At 38.1% G+C, this 23,098-nt stretch overlaps 1 protein-coding gene across 1 annotated transcript in view; it reads left to right on the top strand.

Moving 5' to 3' along the window:
* Positions 1–23,098, top strand: part of LOC139936106 (uncharacterized) — a 51,949-nt gene that overhangs the window by 15,362 nt on the left and 13,489 nt on the right. The window contains exons 3-4 of the mRNA XM_071930828.1: positions 11,325–11,363; positions 20,624–20,832. Of these exons, the coding sequence (XP_071786929.1) occupies positions 11,325–11,363; positions 20,624–20,832 (248 nt within the window). The remainder of the gene's footprint in view (positions 1–11,324; positions 11,364–20,623; positions 20,833–23,098) is intronic.

Raw genomic sequence — 23,098 nt, 5'->3', positions numbered from 1 at the left:
AACCTTTTCACATTAGTCACAAAATCAAGTTTCAAAGTCATGAATGAAAACGAGTTCCCTACATAATGTTAAGAAGACTTCCCCTGGAATCAGTCTGAAACCAAGCACTACAAATAAGCTAAGCAAAGCAAAACTGCGCTAACCAGGATTGGGTTACCAGCTAAAATGCCATTTCGCATGTACAATTTGTGACTGGTATCCTGCTCATTATTGTCAAGCAGGGATTGATGTCTGATACGTGAAATCAAGGCATTTCATTTATTAATAATTCCCACTTCAGAATCATGAATAAAAACGAGTCCCTACAAAGTGTTTGTATATAGGGAAGGTTCCCCTGTGCAGGGCCAGCCAAATCAGTATAAAATCAAAGTCTATGATTTTATTGATTTCCATGCAATCGCAGAAGTGTCACCCCCTTCTGAAACCACACCCCTCTGTCTACAAACAGGGGTCAGAAAAACAATTCCCATCGAAAACCTGAAGTCAAAAGGCCGTCTTTTTATTCGCAATCTGTCGCTGCCTTACCCCGGTCTGAAGACCACCGGTCGTCCGGACCAGGGTCTTTCAATTAAATAAACAAAAATATCAAGAGACTTGGGCAATTTCATCAGTCTGATTAATTGAAATTTAGTATCGCGGGTCTGTCCTGAACAGGTTTTCTGAAGGTATCTGTTTGATCTGAATGGTGCGTTGAATTTTCGGAGAGACTAAATTAAATGTATTATTTCTATTTATTTGGAATCTTTCTGCATCATACACAATGATTACAAGTTGGACTGGGCTGTCGAGGTTAGACAAAAGTATCTTAGATGACAGGTTTTGTAGAGGTATCTGTTTGATCTGAATGATGCGTTGAATTTTCAGAGTGACACTTAAATTTAATTGTTTATTAGTGTTATTTATTTTCAATCTTTAGGCTTGTATACACAAGGACCACAAGTTGGACAGGGGCTGTCAAGGTTATACAAAAGTATAAAAACTGTCATCTTAAGAAGTGTAAAACATACCCCTGTCAACGATAAATATATGGTATTAGGTCACATACAAACATAAATGTAAACATGCCTATCGAAATTATTGTAAGCAAATCTTTAAAAGAAAATACTTGTACTTCTGAATGGACAATACGTTTTTGTACTTTGGTTTCTTGGCTGTTGAAGTTAGCGTCCACAGCTTCGAGATTTCTGAAGAACACTTACAAAATTGCGTAAAATATTAAATCATGGCTTTTTCTCTTACTCTGGTTAGCATAAAATTCCTTTGCTTAGCTTCTTTGAGTGCTTTAACCAGCTCTGTGAAACACGGTCCCTGGGCTCAATTCACAGAACCTACAAATAAGCACAACAATTTGCTTAGCACACAACAGAGTATTGCTTATCATAACATTGTTGTTTTGACGTTGCATAAGAGCAGAGTCCTTGCTCTATGTTTTGAATGATGCCTCACCCAATTTTTGCTTAGCAAAGAAACTTTGTCAAGCAGTATTTTCCCTGCTTAGTAAAATCAGATTACCGGCCAAGACTCCACTCAGTTGTTATGCTAAGTTAACAACAGCTAAATACCAATCACAAGCAATGTACATGGCATGAAATTTGTGCCAGGAACTTGTGAAAAATAAGCGAGCTATTTTCGTGCTTAAGCAATTTTTTTGCTTAAGCAGCTGTATGAGATTGCGCCCTGATCATCTCCATTAGGCCTGACGCTGTCCCTATGTCTACCTTCATGTCAGTCCAACCACAGTGTCACACGGGAACGTTAGAGCCAAACCACGGCCTAGCTACCTTGAGTGACCGTGGCTGTCTATCCCTTAATTAGACTGATTAGTGATTACAATAATACACCGGCCTGCTCATTCTGTCCAACAACACACATCGGGCCAGGTCTCTCGAAGAAAAAACCACATACCCCGCGGTCACAGAGACTCTACCGCAATCATTAGTAGTGTAAATAAGCAACGGCTTAATCCGCGCGTTCTTTAATCTGCCCATTCTGGCCAATTTTGATTGGGTTTTGACAGTCCGGAATTAAAAAAATTATAGGGCAATTGAATATTTGACCGCTAATACTGGAAAAATATTGACAAATGTTGACTCAATTTACATAATTTTGTATATGTTGTTGCTACTGAAAAGCAAATAATATTAATTTGCGCTATTTTTAATCTTCCCATTCTGGCCAATTTTGGTTGGGTTTTGACTGTCATGATTTAATCTTTTTTAAAGGGCAATTGAATATTGTTTACTATTGACCGCTAATACTGCAATACTATTGATGTTTACTCAATTTAAATAGTAGTAAGGGTTTAAAATAACAGTGTATATACGTTGTTGCTTCTGAAACGTACAGGCCAATTGATTTAGAATGTTTGATTTCTAATACTGCAATAATATTGACAAAAGCCTATTTTCGGCATTTTGAAAGGGCACACAATTATTTGTGCAACAAGGGTGTTTTTACTTTAGTTATTCTCTTGCAACTTCGATGACCAATTGAGTCAAAATTTACTCAGGAATGGGGTCAGGAAGTCGTCAAGGAAAACAGGAAGGAAGTCGGGTAGTGGGAAAGGAAGTCGGGAAGGAAGTCGGGAAGTGCGGAAGTATTCACACAAAGGAAACATCCGTGACGTCACATCTTCACACAAAGATGCCCGCGCGATGATGTTCATTGCTGTATCTATGCAGGGCATGACAACGCACGCGATGTGTAGATTAAATTGCGGCGGTTTTCCCGTCATACACACACGCTATTTCATTTAGTTCCACATCAAATACAATGCTAAAGCACGGGGCAACGTGCCGAGATACACAAAATGATTAACCATCATTGGGAAGTATAATTTTTTCCGTCGGTAATAATTAATTTTATCTCAGTCATAATTGTATGAATTTATGATGGTGATGTTTTTGTAATGTTATGGGGAATACTGCTTTGGTTGGAAACTCAGATTATGCACACGGCTACATTTAAAATGTGAAGATTGTTATTAAAATAATATCCATAATGGTATAAAAATGTAGCTTTCATGCCTCTATTCAGTGTTTTGAAAAGAATGTTTAATTTGTCTGATCTTTTTGATCCTGTCATAGTGATTGGTATCCTATATCATGCTCTGACATTTGCCTTCACATTCCTGTATGCAATAAAGCCAGTATGAAACTATTTTTGCAAAAGGCTCAAATTTGTCATGATCTGACCACAGAATGATTTTCAAAGTTAACCCTGTTACGATTGAAACAAAAATGACAGCTTTTTTGTAATGAATATTGTGAGGTCTTTCAGCTGAAAGTTTGAATTAGTTCTCCCGTCATTATCATTTGAAATACACCTTTTGCGATTAAATGTTTTTATTGTTATTGCTTAAGTTGTGTGGTTCCTTGACCACACACACAAACGCATAATGGACCTTGATTCAGAGTTAGGGTACCAGTCTGTTCTAAAACGAGCCGCTAGGTGTATTTCAGGCGTTTTCGAAAACACGTCTTATTGTGGGCTTGGGCTCCAGCTATTGTTTGTAAACTCCTTGCCGAAAGCGCACGTTTCCATAATAAACCCGAGCCCAAGCCAGCCGTGCTTTCGCAAAGGCAAAAACGATACCAGATATATCCGTGTTACGGATAGATTGTTATGTTTAACCTTTGAACGTATTTTGAGATTTGCACGAAATCTTCTTGTGAACACTGAAGATTTCCCCCGGTAAAGTTCGTTCAACTCTGTGAATTTTTTAGAGCTATTCAAGTCCATGTTTCGTTCCTAACACACGACACTCCAATGCTCTCCGAGCAAAGCTTAATCGTCAGCGAGCCTCTTCCAGAAATCGAACGGCAACAACCCCGATCTATCAAGAAGTCACTTCCTTCATCCTATACTCTTTTTATTTTTTTTTCTCTTTCTTGTTGGGGTGCGTAAACCCCATTTGGTGCGTAAATGCAATCAAATCAAAGCAGTCTCCACTCGGTGATGAATTCGGGTCCACTTTGTCAGTGAACGTGAGGAGGACTTCGTTTGCAGTTTGATTAGGAAAACTTCAGCTGAAATGCGATATTATTAGACTACAGGGCTTGCGCCTGAATGATCTTTCCCCAATTGCCCGTTACTTGATACATGGTCTACGCGAGGCGCACGCCGGTTTGTTGCACCCTCCCTCTCCCCATCGCTACGCTTTCAGAGCTCAGCATCGCGTCCTGGTCGGGGAGGAAAAAAAATCACCCAGGAAAAAAGGGGGATTTATTGACATTGTGCGAGAACTCGGCTCAGTCATGAAAAATTAATCATGAAATACAAGCTTCGTATCACTACATGACAAAAAGACAGATAACTGGGTATGCGGAGATAGCCTATAATGTTTGCCTGTCATCTGCCATGGATGTCCTCATTTAAAAGCTACAAATTGTACATTTCCCCACTGCTTTGATTGGTGAATATGCATCACACACGCACACCCAATTGTGTATTTGCGTGCAACCGTTGACCTCCTGCTGTCCCTCATCTGTTTATAATCTTAACTGTTTCGCAACAGCTCCCATTGGTTTTGTTCACGTTTTCCAACTGTGGACTTTTCCCAAACCGTGGACCCTATTGTCCTATTTTGTTATAGATTCCTCGGTTTGAATGTGTATACCTACTTACACACATATTTGTAAATGGTACATACCGAGGACACCGCATTGTTCTCCCTATGTTCTCCCATTGTTCCCTTGTTGTCTCATTGTTTTCCCATTGTTTTTTAGCGTCATCCCCGTTGGTTTTGCACACGAAAATCAAAGCAAATTTGTCATCCGTGCCCTTTTTTCCCGGGTCCCTTTTGTTAAAGTCATCGGTTTTAATGCATAGAAATGCCCAATACAAACCATGGTTCCCCAACAACACACCATGTCATTGTATAGCGCTTGTGTTTGTATTGATAATGAGTTGTTAAGTGAAGTGAATAGTTCATACTTTCATATTGTTATTTGATTGTCCAGAGTTATGATTGTACGAAAGGATACGTCAATGGAATGCGCCAGTTTTGAAGGGCACTGTCTTGAAAAGTGAATCTTTGTTTTTCAAACAATTGATTGTATCAATCTTTATCAAAGTCTATAAATTTGTAGTTAAGATCTGTATAATAGTTTTGGAGAGCTGTATGTACACAGATTCATATCTTCATACAATTTGTAATGAAATTTCTGACACAGTTGTTGACTGAGGGAGGCCTTTGTTCCCACTTGTGGGAAATCATGCTAGATTGAAAAACGCGTGTTTCTGATCACATGGGAAGAATCTCAGTCAGTGTCCACTGTATATCTCCAACGATTGGTTGTATTTTTAGCTCTGTGAATATAATAAGCAGGCATGCAACTTATCAGCTGATTTTCTCTTTTTCTTTTTCAAAACAGTGCCATTAATAAAAAACTTAAAAACACTATACAAAAGTTAAGTGTGATTGACCATTTCCACTTCATTTTGCCTTTTTTTGCAATTTAAAAAATAGCATGTCTGTATAAGCCTTTGCCACAATCTCTGTCATGGCTTTAGTAAATATTATACACATTTTCATTGTGGAAAGAAGAGTACACCGTAGCTTTGCTCTACCCGTATAGCAAAGCCATTATTTGTAGTATTGAAGTTCTTCGATTTGTTCTCTGTGATTTTTCAGCATCTGCGCTCCAAACATGTATTTACTGTAAGCCTTTGTTATGGCCTTCGGTTTGAAATCCATTTCAGCCTGTGTTATCACAATGTCATAATGTACACATGGAAATGAACCAGTCTATTTTCATGGGTTGTATTTTTATCAATACGGCGGTTATGGTCGATCGTTAGAGTAATGACTTAATGCTATTGTCATTCCCAAATGGTCAACAGATTATTGATTGGGTTGGTAGATTACTGTTGTCATTCCCAAATGGTCAACAAATTATTGATTGGGTTGGTAGATTACTATTGTCTGGACCATATGGTAATGATTGAGTTTGGCCCACTCAGTGATATCGTATCTCGAGCGCAAATACAAATGATTTAGAAGTTAAAAATGGATTTAATGTTTTTCAATTTGATATGTTGACTCTATAATGGGTGTTTACGTACCCAATTTTAAGAGGCGAGTTTGGCTGAACGCACAAACTACAAAGAAATAGTCCTCCACCAAAAGAAGAATAAAATCTACACTTTGTACCAACAAGAATATCACAAAGTACAAAGATATTGCGTTGTTTACTTATGTTTAAAATAAAGTTTAAAACACAATCGGTCCCTTTGTCTCACATTCTCTTTGGAAGTAAAAATTGTACACATCGAGAGACGAAACATAGATTTCTTGCTGAAGCCTAATGTATTTTAGTATAAAATATAACGCTTAGTTTTTTACCCATTTGCCAGTGGAATTCGAAATTCTATATATATATTTGTTTAAATGTGGAGACAATTAATGAAATATAACTTATACACAATATAGGACCGCACTGCATGATAAGGCGTGTATTCTAAAACAAAACCAAACTGCATTTCTGTTGATACCAACATACCTTGTCAAACCATGAATAACATGGTGTGGAAATTGAAGAGAAAAAACATGAAGTCAAATAATCACAATCTTAATATTAAATTTTCTTTTGCTTTTGATTTTCTTCTTCTTCTTTTGGTGGAGGCCTTTCCCTTTGTAGTTTGTGCGTCCAATCGATCCCGTCTTTTAAAATTGGGTTAAATTGTTATAATCAAGTCAACATACTTACAGCACAAAATGGGCCACCTCAAATGGTGACACCAATCAGAAAAGCTTGGGTATGCAAATACTTCTCAAAAAGGAATTTTGTAAAGAATGTGTGATGGTCCCACCCCATCCCCTTAGTGCATGGACTTGAGGAAAACTTTAAGTACAGTACGTTCACCGTGCAAAGCCCCAAATCGTATACGCTTTAAGATGTCCTCTACCAATCATGCGCAATTACTTAAAACAGAGTTCGCACGAACTAAATCAAAGGATGGTTCTTCGTGAATCACAATTAAGTGCCGCACCTCCGAGTGTGTGGATGCGCCGTCCGTCTTGCAAAATCTACGGCCCAGGACAGACGGGGGGAAAGTCGGAGGGATAGTTCACTTCTCGACTATCCAATAAACACGGGTCATAAATAGTGCATGCGCCTCGGGCATGTTATTTGGTATGCTCGTAAAAATATCCACTAAACGAAGGGGCGGGGCCGCCATCGTCGCTTCCTAAAATGTATTAATTTGGGGAAATGTTGAAGGCGGCGCGGCAATGCACTTTTCGCGATTTTGTCCCCAAGCGATCGGGAACGAATTTTCTCTCTTCATGAGATGTATCGTTGAATTCTCTACTATCATTGCACTTGTGAGGTTACTGGATGTGCTTATAGGTGCACCAACCCGTGTACTTCCAATTTCAAGGGGTTTTGGCGCGTTTTTTAGTGCACGTTTAAATGGATTCGTTAAGGTTGATGTGTAACTCGGTTGTTGTGTAATTCGTTTTTTTGTGTTGTTGCCCGTCAATTGTTTTAATTCTAATGACGATAATTGGAGTTGACAGATTTAGAACAAGTCTAATTGATGTCACAGTACGACCTGGTTGGGTCAAACAAGTTGTCTGTAAGTTCCTATAGCCATGCCACTACGATGGTTAGCTTGGTAATGATGACAAATATAATTTGCAATTAGAATTAGGTTGTGAGTACGTTGAAATTAGAGTAAGTGGTGTTTTGGTTAAGAACTACGACTTAAACCACATTGTAGTGGATTGTTCAACTCAACAAAATGTCTGCTAGCATATCAACCGAAAACTGTACACCTATGCAAAGCTACAACAGCTCACTCAAATGTAGTGCATGCAATATTTACATGTACGAACCGATAGTAGACATAATTTCTTGTTCTACATGGTCTTATTTTTTAATAATAAAATAATAAAACAGCATTTATGATCCCTCGATGCACTTTACAATTTAAAAAGGCTATATTTACTTAACTAAGATTATACTACAGACAAAAACAACAGGTCAGTTGTCTAAATATATTACAAATATTAATATAAATATGTTTAATCTATGACTTGTGTTCTCAATCTCCGATATAACATTCGTAAAATGGTTGCGCCATTTACAGCTAGTAGGCCTAGTTGAACTTATTAAAATGAAGAAAAAAAGACATTCGTTGTAAATCACGGCGCACATAAATCACACTTTATTTGTCTCCATAAAAAATGTATTCGTACTTAAATTACTGACGAAAATATCATTGGTATATGTTGATAATCATAAACACTTAACAAACATCTTCAAATTATTGCACCATTCACATCAAATTAATACATCATTGTGGTTTAATTCGGTAACTAAACTTACAACACAAGGGAAGAGACCATCGTTGTTAATCACGGCACGCATAAATCACACTTTATTTGTCTCCAATACTATTACTACACACAGCAAAACGCGTGTTTCAATCGTACTTAAATTCCTGACACAAATAGCATTGGTGGTATGTTAATCATCATAAACACACACCAAACATCTCGACAATAATTACCCTGTGATATTTGATGACCTATATGAAATAATAACTCAATCCACATACCCGTAATAGAGTATTACATGATTTGTTCAGACAATTAAGTCCCGCGCGGATGATATTAACAAAATTATGCGGGATTTCTGACTTTGGTTGGCCATGGGAAGTATAAATTAAATCTCGACGTCTGCAATCGCTAGGAAATCAAATTGATGCGGTGATTAAATGGCGGGGTATACCATTATGATGCGGAAAGGAGAAAAAAAGATGAATGGTAGACAGTGAATTGTGACTTGGATAATGCCAGATATATGTCAGCGGATAAAATATTTTTACCCGATAAAAATACCCTCATGTTTGCAGAGTGGATGTTTATAACTTCTATATTTCAGGAAGAATTTGCTGTTTTGGGGGTTTGTATACAATTTCTGATCGTAACTCGTCAAAGAATGTTAAAAGATATCGCACTCAAGATGTGTTATAATATTGGTTAATTCCTATATTTACTAAAACGCATTATTATAACGTTTTATAACGCTGTTTCTTTTATGAATAGTTTGCATATCGGTTTTAAGGTTCAAGGCAAATTACTGATATAGTTCCCCGATGCAAACTATATTTTTCTGGTATTTGACTACAGACCTGGGCCCAATTTCATAGAGCTGCTAAGCACAAAAATTTGCTTAGCATGAAATTTCTTCCTTAGATAAAAACAAGATTACCAACCAAATTCCCATATGTTGCATATTGCTTGTTACTGGTACTCAGCTGTTGTTTGCTTATCCTGAAAATCACGTGGAAATTTGTTGGTAATCCTATTTTTATCAAGGAAGAAATTTCATGTAAACCACATTTTTGTGCTTAGCAGCTTTTTGAAATTGGGCCCTGTTTCTTCATAAATATTGATGTTACTTAGTGCGATTCCAAAGCAAGCAGTGAATAATAACCCATGTCATTTATACAAAAATAAATAAAAGGGGTCATACTTTATAATTTTTCTAAAGAGTAGTTATTCCTCTTATTTGTCGAGAATATTTCAAACTTTCTTTGTCAAAGGCATTGTGCACATGTTGTTTTAAATTTTCCTTGTTTTTTATCATATGGGACTAAACTGGTGGGTTGAGAAAAATTAACAACATGTCAACATGACCACGAACTCTTGTTAGGTTTTTATCTTTTATGGAACTTAAGTTTATATGAACAATCTTTCATTTTCGTCTATATAGCATGGCTTTAAGTTCAGCGTTCAGTCATCAACTTTGATCAGGTTGAATTCATGTGTAACCGTGAATGTACCCTGACGTAGTTAATGATGTTCGCAGGCATGTTACGCCAAATTACCCGACTAATCTTTACATCTCAACCAACGATGACAACACTGCGACGGTGGCCGCTGGGGGACAATTAAATTATTATTGATAATGAGACACTTCCTTTGGCGGTTAATGATTTGGCTGGCATAAAACAATCGAATGGATGGCATCTCAGGTGACCCGTAACTTAAGTCGGCATTTGCATGACGTGTAAATAGACTCTGGAACGTGAATACATAAACGTGCGAGAATGGCAGAGATGTCGGTTTGCGAGTGAGGTTTTTTTTCTTTGAATAATTACAAATAAAGAATGTCTTGAGTTTGCACATCAGATCGCATGTTTCGAACAGCATGTTCGTCTTCAGGATGTTTATGTATCTAAAAGAATTTCAGCACACTTGGATGTATAGACCTTTATCACGGTGTGGCCATTTTGATTTTACTCCATTCCAACTCATTATAACCAAACTGAGGCTGGACGAAATAATAGTCTGGTGCCATGTTTGCGCAATGAATGTTAGCATTCATTACTGGGATAGAAATAGGGAATATGACCAAGATGGTGACATCGTGATAAAGGTCTATAGTGCCATCTTACCTCTGTGTCTGTGATATTGAAAACTATATACATGTAGTCGGTTTGAATTGTTAGTTCAGATACACTATACAATCCTATAATTGTTTCATCTAAATGACTTTGGAAAAACCATAATGGATGTGATCTATCAGAACGATGATGAATTTAAGTGCTGTCCTTCACTGGCCTAACTAATTGTTAAGGACAAAATCAGGTCATTGTTTAATACCGACTAAGTCATGTCTTGTCGCTCCTACTAGGGCATTTTGATTAATAGTATTTATATTTTATCTCATTGAAAAAATAACTTTGTGTTTCTCTCATAAAAGTGGGTAGTTTGATGCCACTTTTATCAATATTTTTCTCCTGAAGACGAGCAGAGTATACTGATCGAAACGTCGAGACCACATTGGTTCTTTTCAGAGCAAACACTCACACAAAAGAGATTTACACATGGTTGTACCCTCAAGTTTACTATTCTTATTTATACCTTATTCATTTTTATCCACACTATATGCAAAGCTTCAAACAATACTTATTGTACACATGCAGTTACCTAGCACAGACAATGTCGTTAAGCTGAAATTCATTGTGTTTATTTAACTAAACAATTTCAATACACATGGATGTAGTACCATCTTACATCTGTGATGTCACATAAACATTATATGGTTCTTTGTACACGAAAACACCACATAGAACAATTTGTATGTCATGTGTTTTACATACGGCACTGTGTAAACATGACTGTGTATACGCGAGTCTAAATCGAGCGCACAGTGCCTTACCCGTCTCAACGAATAATCACATAAAATTGCAAGTATTGTGAATATTTAGTTTCTCAAACCCAATCTAATTTATCACTTATGCAGAAAATCAAATGAATTAAATCCATTACTTATTTGTTTGTTTTCTTTTCGTTGCCATGGACACAGCCTACCGGAGTGGTCGCTCGCCGTCATCCCAACAATATGGTAGGCCGATTTTTCACCCTGTTTTAAAGCCCGTTGTATTGTTCTATGTTGACATGGTGTACTTTGTGTGTAAATGTTGTGTTGTGTAACTTATTGACTATTCAGTTGGTACTACTCGAGCGTCTCATACATTAAGCATACCGTCGATGGAGCAATTTAATTTCATCACATGCTTCATTTCCTTATTATTTTTGTCCCTCTCTTGTACATGTTCACTGACATGCAACAAAACTTGAGTACTTTAATTAACTTGAATTATATTCCTGATTGTTTTTTTCGTTGAGCTGAGTTTGTTTGTTCGTCACAAACAATGTCACCTCTTTCAATTAGCACGAGAATAAAACAAAAAACACAGTAAAGTGTTCAATGACAGCTAATGTGAGATGTTTTTTAGTGTCACAGCATAGGCCTATATGGTCTGTATTTAGCGCTTACCTCAAAATAACAACCACGGCACCGCAGCGCCCTGTGCTTTTTCTGTGGTGCCCTGTGTTTTTGCTGTGATGCCCTGTGCTTTTTCTGTGGTGCCCTGTGCTTTTGCTGTGATGCCCTGTGCTTTTTCTGTGGTGCCCTGTGCTTTTGCTGTGATGCCCTGTGCTTTTGCTGTGATGCCCTGTGCTTTTGCTGTGGTGCCCTGTGTCAAAGTCCCTGTACAAATTTACATTTTTGTTCTCATGCCCATTACCACTACCGGGGAAAAAAATGCTGTGCCCCTTCAATAGCGAAGTTCGAGGCCTGGCATTATTACACCAACACAGAACGTACCCTTTATCGTTGACATTTCCCTCACATTCAAACCACTGTAATAATAGGCTTGGACTATATCGCAAAAGTCTGGTCCCCATTATGTGTAATGTGGACGAGCATTTATAACTGCTATTGCATGCAGGGTACCATGCAGACATCGATGGCGACGTCATGTTTAAGTCACTGTAGTCAGCTCTTTCATATCATGTATGAAAGGACTCTATGTTAAGGGTTTAACATGTAAGCCCATGCATACTTTGCATGTTTTTGTTTTACTGTTGCACGAAAATTCACAAGTGTTGGCGATGTTCTGTGTTGTAACTGTGACTTGTATTGCAATACGTTTCTCTTTAATGTTTTATGCAATAGGCGTTGTATTATGTAAATTTCTGCCATACAAATATCCACATGACCAAGCCGGGGTTGACAATTCTGAACTATTCCGTTTGAGTCATGATTTGAACTGATGTCTGTGTATAAGTGAAAAGGCATCGTTCTTTAATTTTGCCTTAACACTGTATTGGGTTTATACTAGATTATATACATGTAGTTTGTTTAGTATTTGTTCCTTAAGTCTTTTATAGGAGTACAAAATAACATAACATTTTTTTTTCAATCCTTCTTTTTTAATGTAAACTTTTCTATTGGAAACTTAATGTGCCTTTTTGCTGGAGGTAATCAGAAATAGTAACACAGTTGCGAATTTTACTGTGAAACTTGACACAAAAAGGATATGCCGTAAATAAAATTTGTTGAACATTTATATTTTTTAAATATTTTGTTTAGCCATAATGGTCGGTACACGCTTGTTAGTGATACACTACTTCCAACACGCCTTTGCTAAAACAACTTTTGTTAAACTCATTTGAGAATAATATCAAAACAATATGAAATTGAGATTTAGCCCCAGAGTCACTTTCATAAAGCGTAGAATATTCCCTACTGTTGGGAGATACGTAACGTGCCAAAACCGCCTCTGGAAAATGTCCGGGTGATTGCACACACAAGCGCGCTGTGGCGTAGTAGCTCGTGGGGCCTCTAAGCGCTTTGGCTCCCGGGGGAATTTCCTCTGAAGAGGAAGGTAAGGAATACTGCAACGTGGACATATAAAGAGAAAAAACACCTCAGTCTTTAGTCAGCCGAACGGGGAAAATCATTCACATGATTTGTTGGCTTGTGGACGGGAAAGCCGAGCAGTTAAAGGGACGGTCAAAAGTGTCTTCATAAAATAATTCACAATCACAATAATTAAAACTTGTTGTATTGGGAAAATTTGGTTCATTAAACTATCACATCTTTAAGAAGCAAATGTGGATCTAATACATCTATAATGATGATTTTTTTTTCCAACATTTGTCTTCTGAATGTCGTATAAATGATATGTACTTATGTAAAAAATAAATATATAAATCAAAATCACACATCCAACCTGTGGAAATTATGTAAACACATTAATTGACACAGTGTGATGTTCGACAGTTTCGATTTGAAGTTCAATGGTACTTTTTTCACAAACATTTCAAAATTTGAGATGAAATTAAAATATCTCATATCAGTTGCTTAATCAAATGTAACAAACAATATGTGGGTTTTCACTCAATATTAAAGTTGTTTTATCGATTTAATTATGTTTAATGTAAAACCCACGATCGTGACATAACCCTTTTTATGTCTTTCGGCGACTGCTAGTATCGAAGTGACCCAAAATTAGGTCCGTACTTTGGGATTAACTCTCGTTTGTTCCTTTCAAACAGGGCTTTCACATTGGGGACTTTCAACATCACAAAAGATTAATCAATCTCGCAACGATTCCCCCGTTTTATTGTACCTATGTATTGCATTGAAAGGGGACCTAGTTCCCTATTCAAGTGGAAATGAATGCGAAAGTAGAATTGAATCGACTATGCTCATCATTCTGATTAAAGTGTACAGTGAAAAAGTAATTTTGAGGGCTGGATACCTACACTCTGCAAACGCAAGACATGTTTCAAAATAAGTGCAATATCAAATCTGAGAGTAGCTTTTGTGTGTTTAATTTTAAACTAATCTGATTATGATGTACTTTGATATCTTAGGATACGATATGAAGATTTCTTAAAACAGTGACAATGGCGTCGACATTTTAGAAAATGAGTTATCAGTATGGGTAAAGCATTATGCCTTACTCACAATTGTTGCTTTAATATTCAAATCGTAGACAGTTTAAGGAACTGAAGTTGTTACTTTTTCATACATTTTGTAAATGTCTTCAATGACCGAAGGGGAGTTTTCTTAAGTAATCCAAACATCGCGAGCATTGTATAAATTCTCGAACCCCGGATATAGCCCTATTTTTCATAAACCTACTCACAAATTCAAACTGAAGTCCATTGAAAAAAATCAAGTGTTCCTTTTGAAGAAGTCACGTCAGTAAAGTCCACCCTTTAAAGCAAACATATTCTCAAGGCACCGTGGTCAAACAGAGTATAAAAGCCTCGGAGCATCACAGCTTGATAAACACGTCTCGGCTTCGTCATGGGGCCCGTCGACGCTCTGTGCCCGGACGCCCAGCAGCGGGCTCCCCCGCTAGACCATTTTTTTCTTCCCTTTTTTCACCGCAGTTCACCTCTGCATGTCAGACCTACACAAACGCTTTAGGGGGCTCAATCTTTTCAGAGAAATACAAGCTTTGAAGTCTGAAGTTTCCATTTTGTTTGTCTCTGTGTTCGATTTGTGATAGGTCTTTTTAAACTGTACAATGAACTAGCTGCCCGCCGGTTGAATCCCTTGCAAAATGTCCACTTGCACTCTACAGCCAAATTAAATCCTTCGGCATTTACGTCGTCTTAAAGAAAGAAAAAACATCAACGAAATTTGGTATGTACTTAAGAAAATACACTTAACTCTAAACAACAAATACTCAATGCCTACCTTCAAAAAGTTAAGCACTATATTCATAAGAAATTATACTTAACTCTGAACAACAAATAATGTAGGCCTACTATAAAACAAATGTAAACTTGTAAACAAATTGAAGAAAAAAAAAGAAGATTTTTAAGGTTGAACAAAGAATTGACTCTTGTACAACCCCAAATCTCATTTCAAAATTTACCCAGTCAGTTTCCCTTGTGGTTTATACTGATATATTTTGGAAAAAAAAAATCAAATAATTTATATCCTTCCGTCTCAAAAGTCATAAAACACAAACTTTTAGAGACTACATTCGTCCGTAAAAGGGTTCGGTTTAGTTTCCCCATTTTCTTTTCGAGAAATTCTACCTTTGCATGAATTTTGTAAAGTGAGACGGCTAACAGCTTTTAAATCACTCTACACTTAAATCATCGTTTACATTTTGAAACTGAAAAAAGGAAACAAAAATACGAAGTGATAATCGGGCTTTTGTTCACGAGTCGCACCAATTCTTTACAAACTCCTTTCAGTTTAATTGATGCACTATTCCCCGATGGGGAAACGATTGTGATGCTAAAAAACAAAGCCTGAAAAGAGAAAAATCAAGGAACAATAACATGGTTGGGAAGAGAGGGGAGGGAAAAAGAGAGAGGTTGGACAGAGTGAGAAGACAAAATAAATAACCCGTCCGAGCAGACTACTTCTTTCTGCATCTGTTCAACAAAGAGGGGAAAAAATCCCCCGCTCTTTTACGAACTTCGTACACACCACTTAGCGTTTTTACCTATAGTGAAAGGGCTTGGTGCTGGGGAGGCTGCAACGCGGCCCTTTGTTCCTTTGTGACTCAAAGTCAAAACGCCATCACGATCCAAGGTCACGTTGCAATTGAAAGACCGCGAGAGTTTCTCTCCCCCCCCCCCCCCCTTCTCCTCACCGCTCTTCGAAAAAAGCACAGAAAACACGACTGAAAGGTGTTTTTTGATAGTAATGGAAAGAAGAAGAATACAATTGAGGCATTTTTTCCGGTCTGTGGGGGAAAGAGAAAGTGGGAAATGCAATGATGGGTTTTGTCGACTGTTTTGTTGGGTTTTACCGAAGCGGTTTCCTATTGGTGGGGTTCACGCGCGAACAAAACAAAAGAGTGGAAGTTCACATTTTCCGCGGAAGGAACGCAAAACAAAAGATAGAGGAAAGATCTGAAAGTTTGTTGCCCTAGAAACAGAAATTTTTGTGTGCAAGTTATATGTTGTATTTTGTAGAGAGGTGGTGATGTCAATGTATGTTTCGAGCTATCGCTTGACCTTGCTAGGACGTACGGTGACTATTTGACTCCGTAAATTGCAAAGGATTGCACCCACCCCGCCCCAGGCAAATGATGAAAAATAACGGCGCGTATTCTTGGTGAAAACGTAACTTCCAAATTAGGAAATTAAATACCTGAAAGCTACCTAATGTTTATAAATTGTACTATTGACGATTTGCAATGAAACATTTAACTATCATACAACAACTATGAAGCAAGAAAAACATCAACTGAAAACATTTATGCTGTTATTTCGTTAAATCTAGTAATTTGTTTAGTTAATATAATTGCTGATTTGTCCCATTTGCTTTCAAGTATATAACTTATACCATGCGAGCTTCTTTTACCCACATCGTCAATGCAATGAGTTTTGCACTATACAAAATATCGACACAGTCGCAAGCCTTTATTTTCGCGTCAAATCATTTGATTCCATTTTGAAATGTAAACAAACCTTATCAAAACAAATCGCCGATCGGAAGTAGATTTTGTTGTGAGACTTAAAAGGGGTCGACTCCCTCACCGTGTTGCGGGGCGGGGCTTGGGTCTCCACGCCACCTGGCCCTGCCGCTTAGAGCGTCGTGCTCACGGTATCAAACACTGAGGTGGTCCCCCCTATCCATTAGTACTCGGTGTGGGTATCTATGTCAATTGCTCACTTTGCCATGTTTGTGATCTCCCACAGTTTTCTCTCTCTACTCTATCTACTCTATCTCACTTTCTATTCCCGACCTTGACATTTTCACTCGTTCCATCTCATTTCACTCCTGCGCCTCACATGATGTTCCTACGCGTTACTGATCACCCTATCATTCAAGCATGTTATCATTCCGCAGTATGCACCGTTCACCTAGCATGATACCCCCCCCCCCCCCCCCCGCTTCACAATCCATGTTTAGCATTAAAGACATTGGACACTATTGGTAATTGTCAAAGACCAGTTTTCTCACTTGGTGTATCTCAACGTATGCATGAAATAACAAACCTGTGAAAATTTGAGCTCAATTGGTCGTCGAAAGTGCGAGCTAATAATGAAAGAAAAAAGTTGTGTGCGTTTAGATGGTTGATTTCGAGACCTCAAGTTCTAAACTTGAGGTCTCGAAATCGAATTCGTGGAAAATCACTTCTTTCTCGAAAACTACGTCACTTCAGAGGGAGCCGTTTATCACAATGTTTTATAATATCAACCTCTCCCCATTACTCGTTACCAAGTGAGGTTTTATGCTGATAATTATTTTGAGTAATTACCAATAGTGTCCACTGCCTTTAAAGCAAACACTCAAACCTTGAAGATAACTCCATCATATCTTCATACCATTCAGCAATTCATTCCTAGTTTTGCATGAATACACCCCTTTTCCCGAAAGCCATTTCGAGATATGGTGATTACATTTTTGTGACACTATTGGGTTTGGGTATAGACCATGTGAACCTTGTTTACAATAAATGTGACCTTGCGCATTCTTTCAGTATTCTGGCAGGCAAGATTCTACACTGGTCCTATGGGAAAGTAAAACCTAGAGTTAAGAAAGTAAAAGCTGGTTAGGTTTTGAGATGTGCCCCGTATCATCATATCAAAAGTTGATAAGAATTAGACAGTGCAATCTCCATACAATATAAGATTTTATATTTTCTTCCGTTAACCTGTGTACAAATCATGTATTATTTTCTTCAAAGCCAATGTTCTATGACTTTGTTTTACTTGAGTGAAAATTAATAAACAAACAAACAAAATGTCTCAAATGGTCAAGGAAACATGACAAAGATGATGGCACATTACTTCCCATCAACGCCAACCATCTGCATTAAGCCTATAAGTCAGGATCCTTCCAAATTCACCTTTGACCTCACATTCAAGATTAATAGGTTTCAGATGACTGTATGTCATCATCCATATAATATAATCATCTAGTATTAGTATTATAATACGCTATATGAATGTTTCAATTTCACCATATTATGCCACGCCCTTTTCCACGATGGGCGTTTCTTGAGCAAGCCAGAACCCCGAAGCGAACCGTACACGTTTTTCAATTTCTCTCTCGTAATGATAACAAAAAAAGATATATAGGACAGATTTCCAATCGCTTTTTAATCCCCGCCCGTGTGTGCATGTTTTCCACTAGCAACTAATTAGCACAAATACATTCGTTTGACCTATTATTTCACCCAGTTTTTCATCGATTGCCCAGGAACCGGAACGTGGTTTAATTTAATCACGAGGATGGTTTGGGGTTGGAGTCCCATTAAATTTAAGTCACTGCGTTCTGTCTCTGTGCTTGGGAAGAGAAGGGGTAAGGGCTCTCGCTTTTGCCTGGTACTGGTTTAATATCTAGCTGGTTGCTGCGTGGCTTTGATTTCCCCGTGCTACTTGTTTGAATGTTTATGTTAAAGGCACTGGACACTATTGGTAATTACTCAAAATAATTGTTAGCATAAAAACATTCTTGGTAACGAGCAATGGAGAGCTGTTGGTTGTATAAAACGTTGCGATAAACGGTTCCCTGTGAAGTAATGTAGTTTTTGGAGAAAGAGGTAATTTCTCAGTCAAATATTGAAATACTTCAGGCCTGAAGCCCTTTTTAGGCATCTTGAAGCAAACAATTTGTGAGACAAGGGTGTGTTGGGGTCTTTTCTTCATTATTCTCGTGCAATTTCAATGACCATTTTGTGTCCTATATGAAGACCTATATAGTTTCCCTGTTTTGTTATGTCCTTGGTCTCCATAAATTACAGAAAAATATGAGCACAATCCTTTGAAAAGCTCACCATAATCTTTGTGACACGTTTTTAATTAAACCCTGTATGTTTTGTCGGGGATTTTGTACACATCCATATCGTACTTTTTAAGTGTCTATGATAGCTTTTTCTCTTTGCATGACATGTCATTTTGGAACTGTGTTTGAGCATAATGGCTCTTTTGTTTATTGTGGTATATCGGGACCAATATCCAGTGATATTTCAGAACACGACTGTACTTTGTTTCGCGGTTGGTGCTTTTGCGAGCTTGTCTATGCATTGATATAGTTCCTTGGGAACAGTATCTCAGACAGAAATGTTTCTCATGAGGGTTGATAATAGTATGAACTTTGAGTGAGCTTTCCGCTAGAAAGCAATCAATGTTTTCTTTCCGGGGATAAGTACAAATCAAATACTTCGTTTTTAACTTCCCCTTAGTTCTCCCTCACTTGAAAAAAAACCCAAAGTGCAATAAGTCAGATCTGTTTAATGTCTCAGTTTACGGATGTTTACCATTGTGTCGTGTCCCCTGCTTGCAGTAATATCAATGATTCGCAATGCAGGCCTGATACTTCACGGAGGCAACGAAGGTGATTGCCTCCGTGTCCCCTGGACATTGCCTTGGTGCCCTTGAAATGCTCCAGTACAAATTTGCAGTTTCATCATAGGGTGCCCTTTACCGAGAAGAATATGCCTTGGTGCCCGTGCCCTTTCAAAAACGAAGCATACAGCCCTGGCAATGTAAGGAACCTGACTATTCGGCTCTCACAACCTCGGTTTTACACTTTCCCCGAACGGATATGAAACACATAGGGGATCGAGCAAAAGGTCAAAGAGCATTCAAAACAAACGACAACTTAAATCGGCATTTTGGGTTCGATATGTGGCAAAGGGTAACCGTCTTATTGTGTCTTCTTTGTGTTTGGGAATCTTAGGAATTCTTTACAGGATTTTAGAATGTGTGTTCAAGATTGGAACCTTTTTGGGGACACCCTTTTCACATAAAGTACGATAGCATTTTTAAGACATGGTGGACCATATATATCATACGAGTGCACTGGTTAGGTTTGGTTTGGTTTGGTTTGGTTTGGTTAGGGTGTACATGTATACAGATTTACCCAAATACAATGATGTCGTAGTGCTGTGTCCACCACATCTCAAAAAGGTTTTGTGGTCTTGGCTGGTCCTTGCTCTATGGGTAAAACCACGATTGACACTAATCATTCTTCTTTTTCTGTGGTCAAGCCGGGGTTCCAGACATGCACCGTATACTCAACGAGTCTATAATCTATGGAGTTTATATACCAGTATCATTCAAGTTGTAGTTTCGCATTCTCTCCCCTTGGTCTGGTCCTTGCTCTATGGTTAAACGAAATACCCTAAACCATTCTTCTTTAGCTTTGGTACCAGCCGGGGTTCCATTATATATACATGCACCATATTTTACACTAGTCTATAATCCATGGAGTCTATATACCAGTATCCTTCAAGTTGTAGTTATATCATTCTCTCCCCTTGGTCTGGTCCTTGCTCTGTGGTTAAGTCAAACATACTAATCTTTCTTCTCTTTCTTTGGTACCAGCCGGGGTTCCATACATGCACCGTATCCTCCACGAAGGCTCGGCCACCAACGGCCTTCACGAGAAACGGAAGCAAAGACGTATCCGAACAACGTTCACTAGTGCCCAACTCAAGGAACTAGAGAAGGCATTCAATGAGACCCACTATCCAGACATCTATAAGAGGGAAGAATTGGCTCTTAAGACAGACCTCACCGAAGCAAGAGTACAGGTAAGACATATTGGAGGTTGCAGTTTATATATCATGGAGTTTATGGACCTTGGAGATTGCAAAACTATGGAGTTCAAGACGCGTTGCCTTGGATCGGGCGAGTTGGTCTATGAAAAGAGTTTGTAACTGTTTGTTATAAAATGCATATGGTTAGAAAGATGTTTTAAAAGTAGAATATAATGATCCACACAAAATGCCTCGAAATTGCACGGTTTTCCTCATACCTTGTATAAACTAGCACGGCACGCCATTTTGTGGAGTCATGTTTGACTCCACAAAATGTAACGGACAAAACGTGCAATGTTGAGGCATATAGTTTGTGTTAAAACACCTCTTTCCTGCTTAGCATACGATTGTTAAGCAATATTTCCTGCTGATAAGCAGCTCAGACATGAAATTATGCCCTGGTGTTGCAGAATTCCTGAAGTTAATAATAAAACACAAATCCGGGTATAGGGGTGTGCTTTGATTCTGATTCAAAGTGATCTCAAACTATTCAAATGAGATTCGCACCTTTTACGTCATGTCTAGATCCCTGTATCATCCTTGAATGGCTAAGTTAGTACCATTAGATTCAATTATATTGACTGCATAAACTGTACCAAGGTTTATTTCTCCATAAGTTTGGTTTTGTAGTCCCTTATTGAAGCATGCCCATGTTCATGTTTTTTCCTCAAATTCCTTCTGCCATGAACGGAACAGTCTCCCAAAAAAACTAAATGACTACAGTAAATTTACTCATCATGAGCTGCACATTACATTCGCGTCGACTGATCCATTGTTTTCCCGCGTTTTTCCGCCTGCTTTTAATTTGTGTTCGTCTGGGACTGTGTGCTATCCCATTGAGTTTAACGACAGTACGGTCCCCCAGAATTCAGCCGTAAGCACGCACTCCTATTCGGCAATCAAATTCTCGGTGATCGCGCTGAATTTTCTCGCACGTCCCCGTTCCGTGGAGATAGTCACGTACTGAGGATGAGCAAGCCCGAAATTTATCCAAAAAACACGGCTTGAGAAACGCGTAGAGTCGGGATGGACACGTTCGGCCTTCAAAATCTCCCTCTTTACCCTTTGGAAAAAAAGTCCGAAAGGTACAAAGTATGCCCGCGATACCTAAACTTGACTCTACGGTGTTGTTGTCGTTAAATTTCTAGACATGTCATCATCGTTGTCATTCATTTTGGGGGCACGTGGATGAAAGGACCAAATTCTCACGAGCAGAACCATGTGTACTTTCGCAAGAAACTAAAACATATTCAGGGTTCTGGCCATTCAGGATTTCTTTAGTGGTGGAAAATGTTTCCATGGAAACCGTTTCGAGATGAATCAGTTATATGGTAGAACAATATACAAATAGACTCAAATCAAAGAAGGGCTCAAAATTAATGGTTTCAGATACCATTTTTACTGGTGAATACCCTATTTTACCTTTCATTGAAAACCTTTGAAAGGAAATTGCAAGCGTAACTTAAAAATTGTGAAAAATGAATCGTAAATTAACTCCCGTCCTCTTGTTATTTAAAATAAACACGCCACCAACCTGTGAAAATATCATACAATTCGATTGTCACGTTTTAGTGAGTTGAAGAAAATTTGTTGGTGTTGTTTTGTCAGCGATTCTCTGCCCGTTCACGTTTTTTCCGATTGTGACATTCTATACAAATACAAAAGTATAATTAGTATGTGGGTATTTTCTGCACCTTGACTGTATTTCAGACAGAAACAATTATTTTTATTTGATTGGTTCTTTTCGTATAATGAGAGAGCTTTCAGATTGAATCTAAGGTTTTGTTTCATCAAACAATCCCATATTCTTCCTCTGACTCCTTCAACGGTTTGATGTGAAGTTGTGTAAATTTCCAAATAAAGCAAGATGTATTTCTGATTTAGAAAATGAACGTTTGCAACCATTTTGTTTTTAGCGAGGAGGGAGGGGTGCTCAGAACAAGTTTGAACAAGCAAACCGAAATTTTGTTTTATGTTTTGCTTGTCAAATACATGCAAGGTGTTTATGTATGAAGTAGGCCTACAGTTGGATAAATTACACAAATTCCACATGTTGCCTAGCTGGGAAAAGTAGTATTTTGTCCACCGCAGTTTGCCGACGCACAACTTCTACCCGTGTACAACATTTCAAGACCTCAAAGTACACGAGATATTGTCCTTTCACGAATTAAGAAAAAAAGTTACAAAGTCCATGTTTTTATTATTTCTTTTCATCGGGCAAATTGTGTTTTTACAGCGACGAGAACGGGCCAACAACCTT

Source organism: Asterias amurensis, chromosome 4 (assembly GCF_032118995.1).
Source record: "Asterias amurensis chromosome 4, ASM3211899v1".
Classification (NCBI taxonomy): domain Eukaryota; kingdom Metazoa; phylum Echinodermata; class Asteroidea; order Forcipulatida; family Asteriidae; genus Asterias; species Asterias amurensis.
Note: the sequence above shows the minus strand (reverse complement) of the source record. Positions and strands in the feature narration are given on the sequence as shown.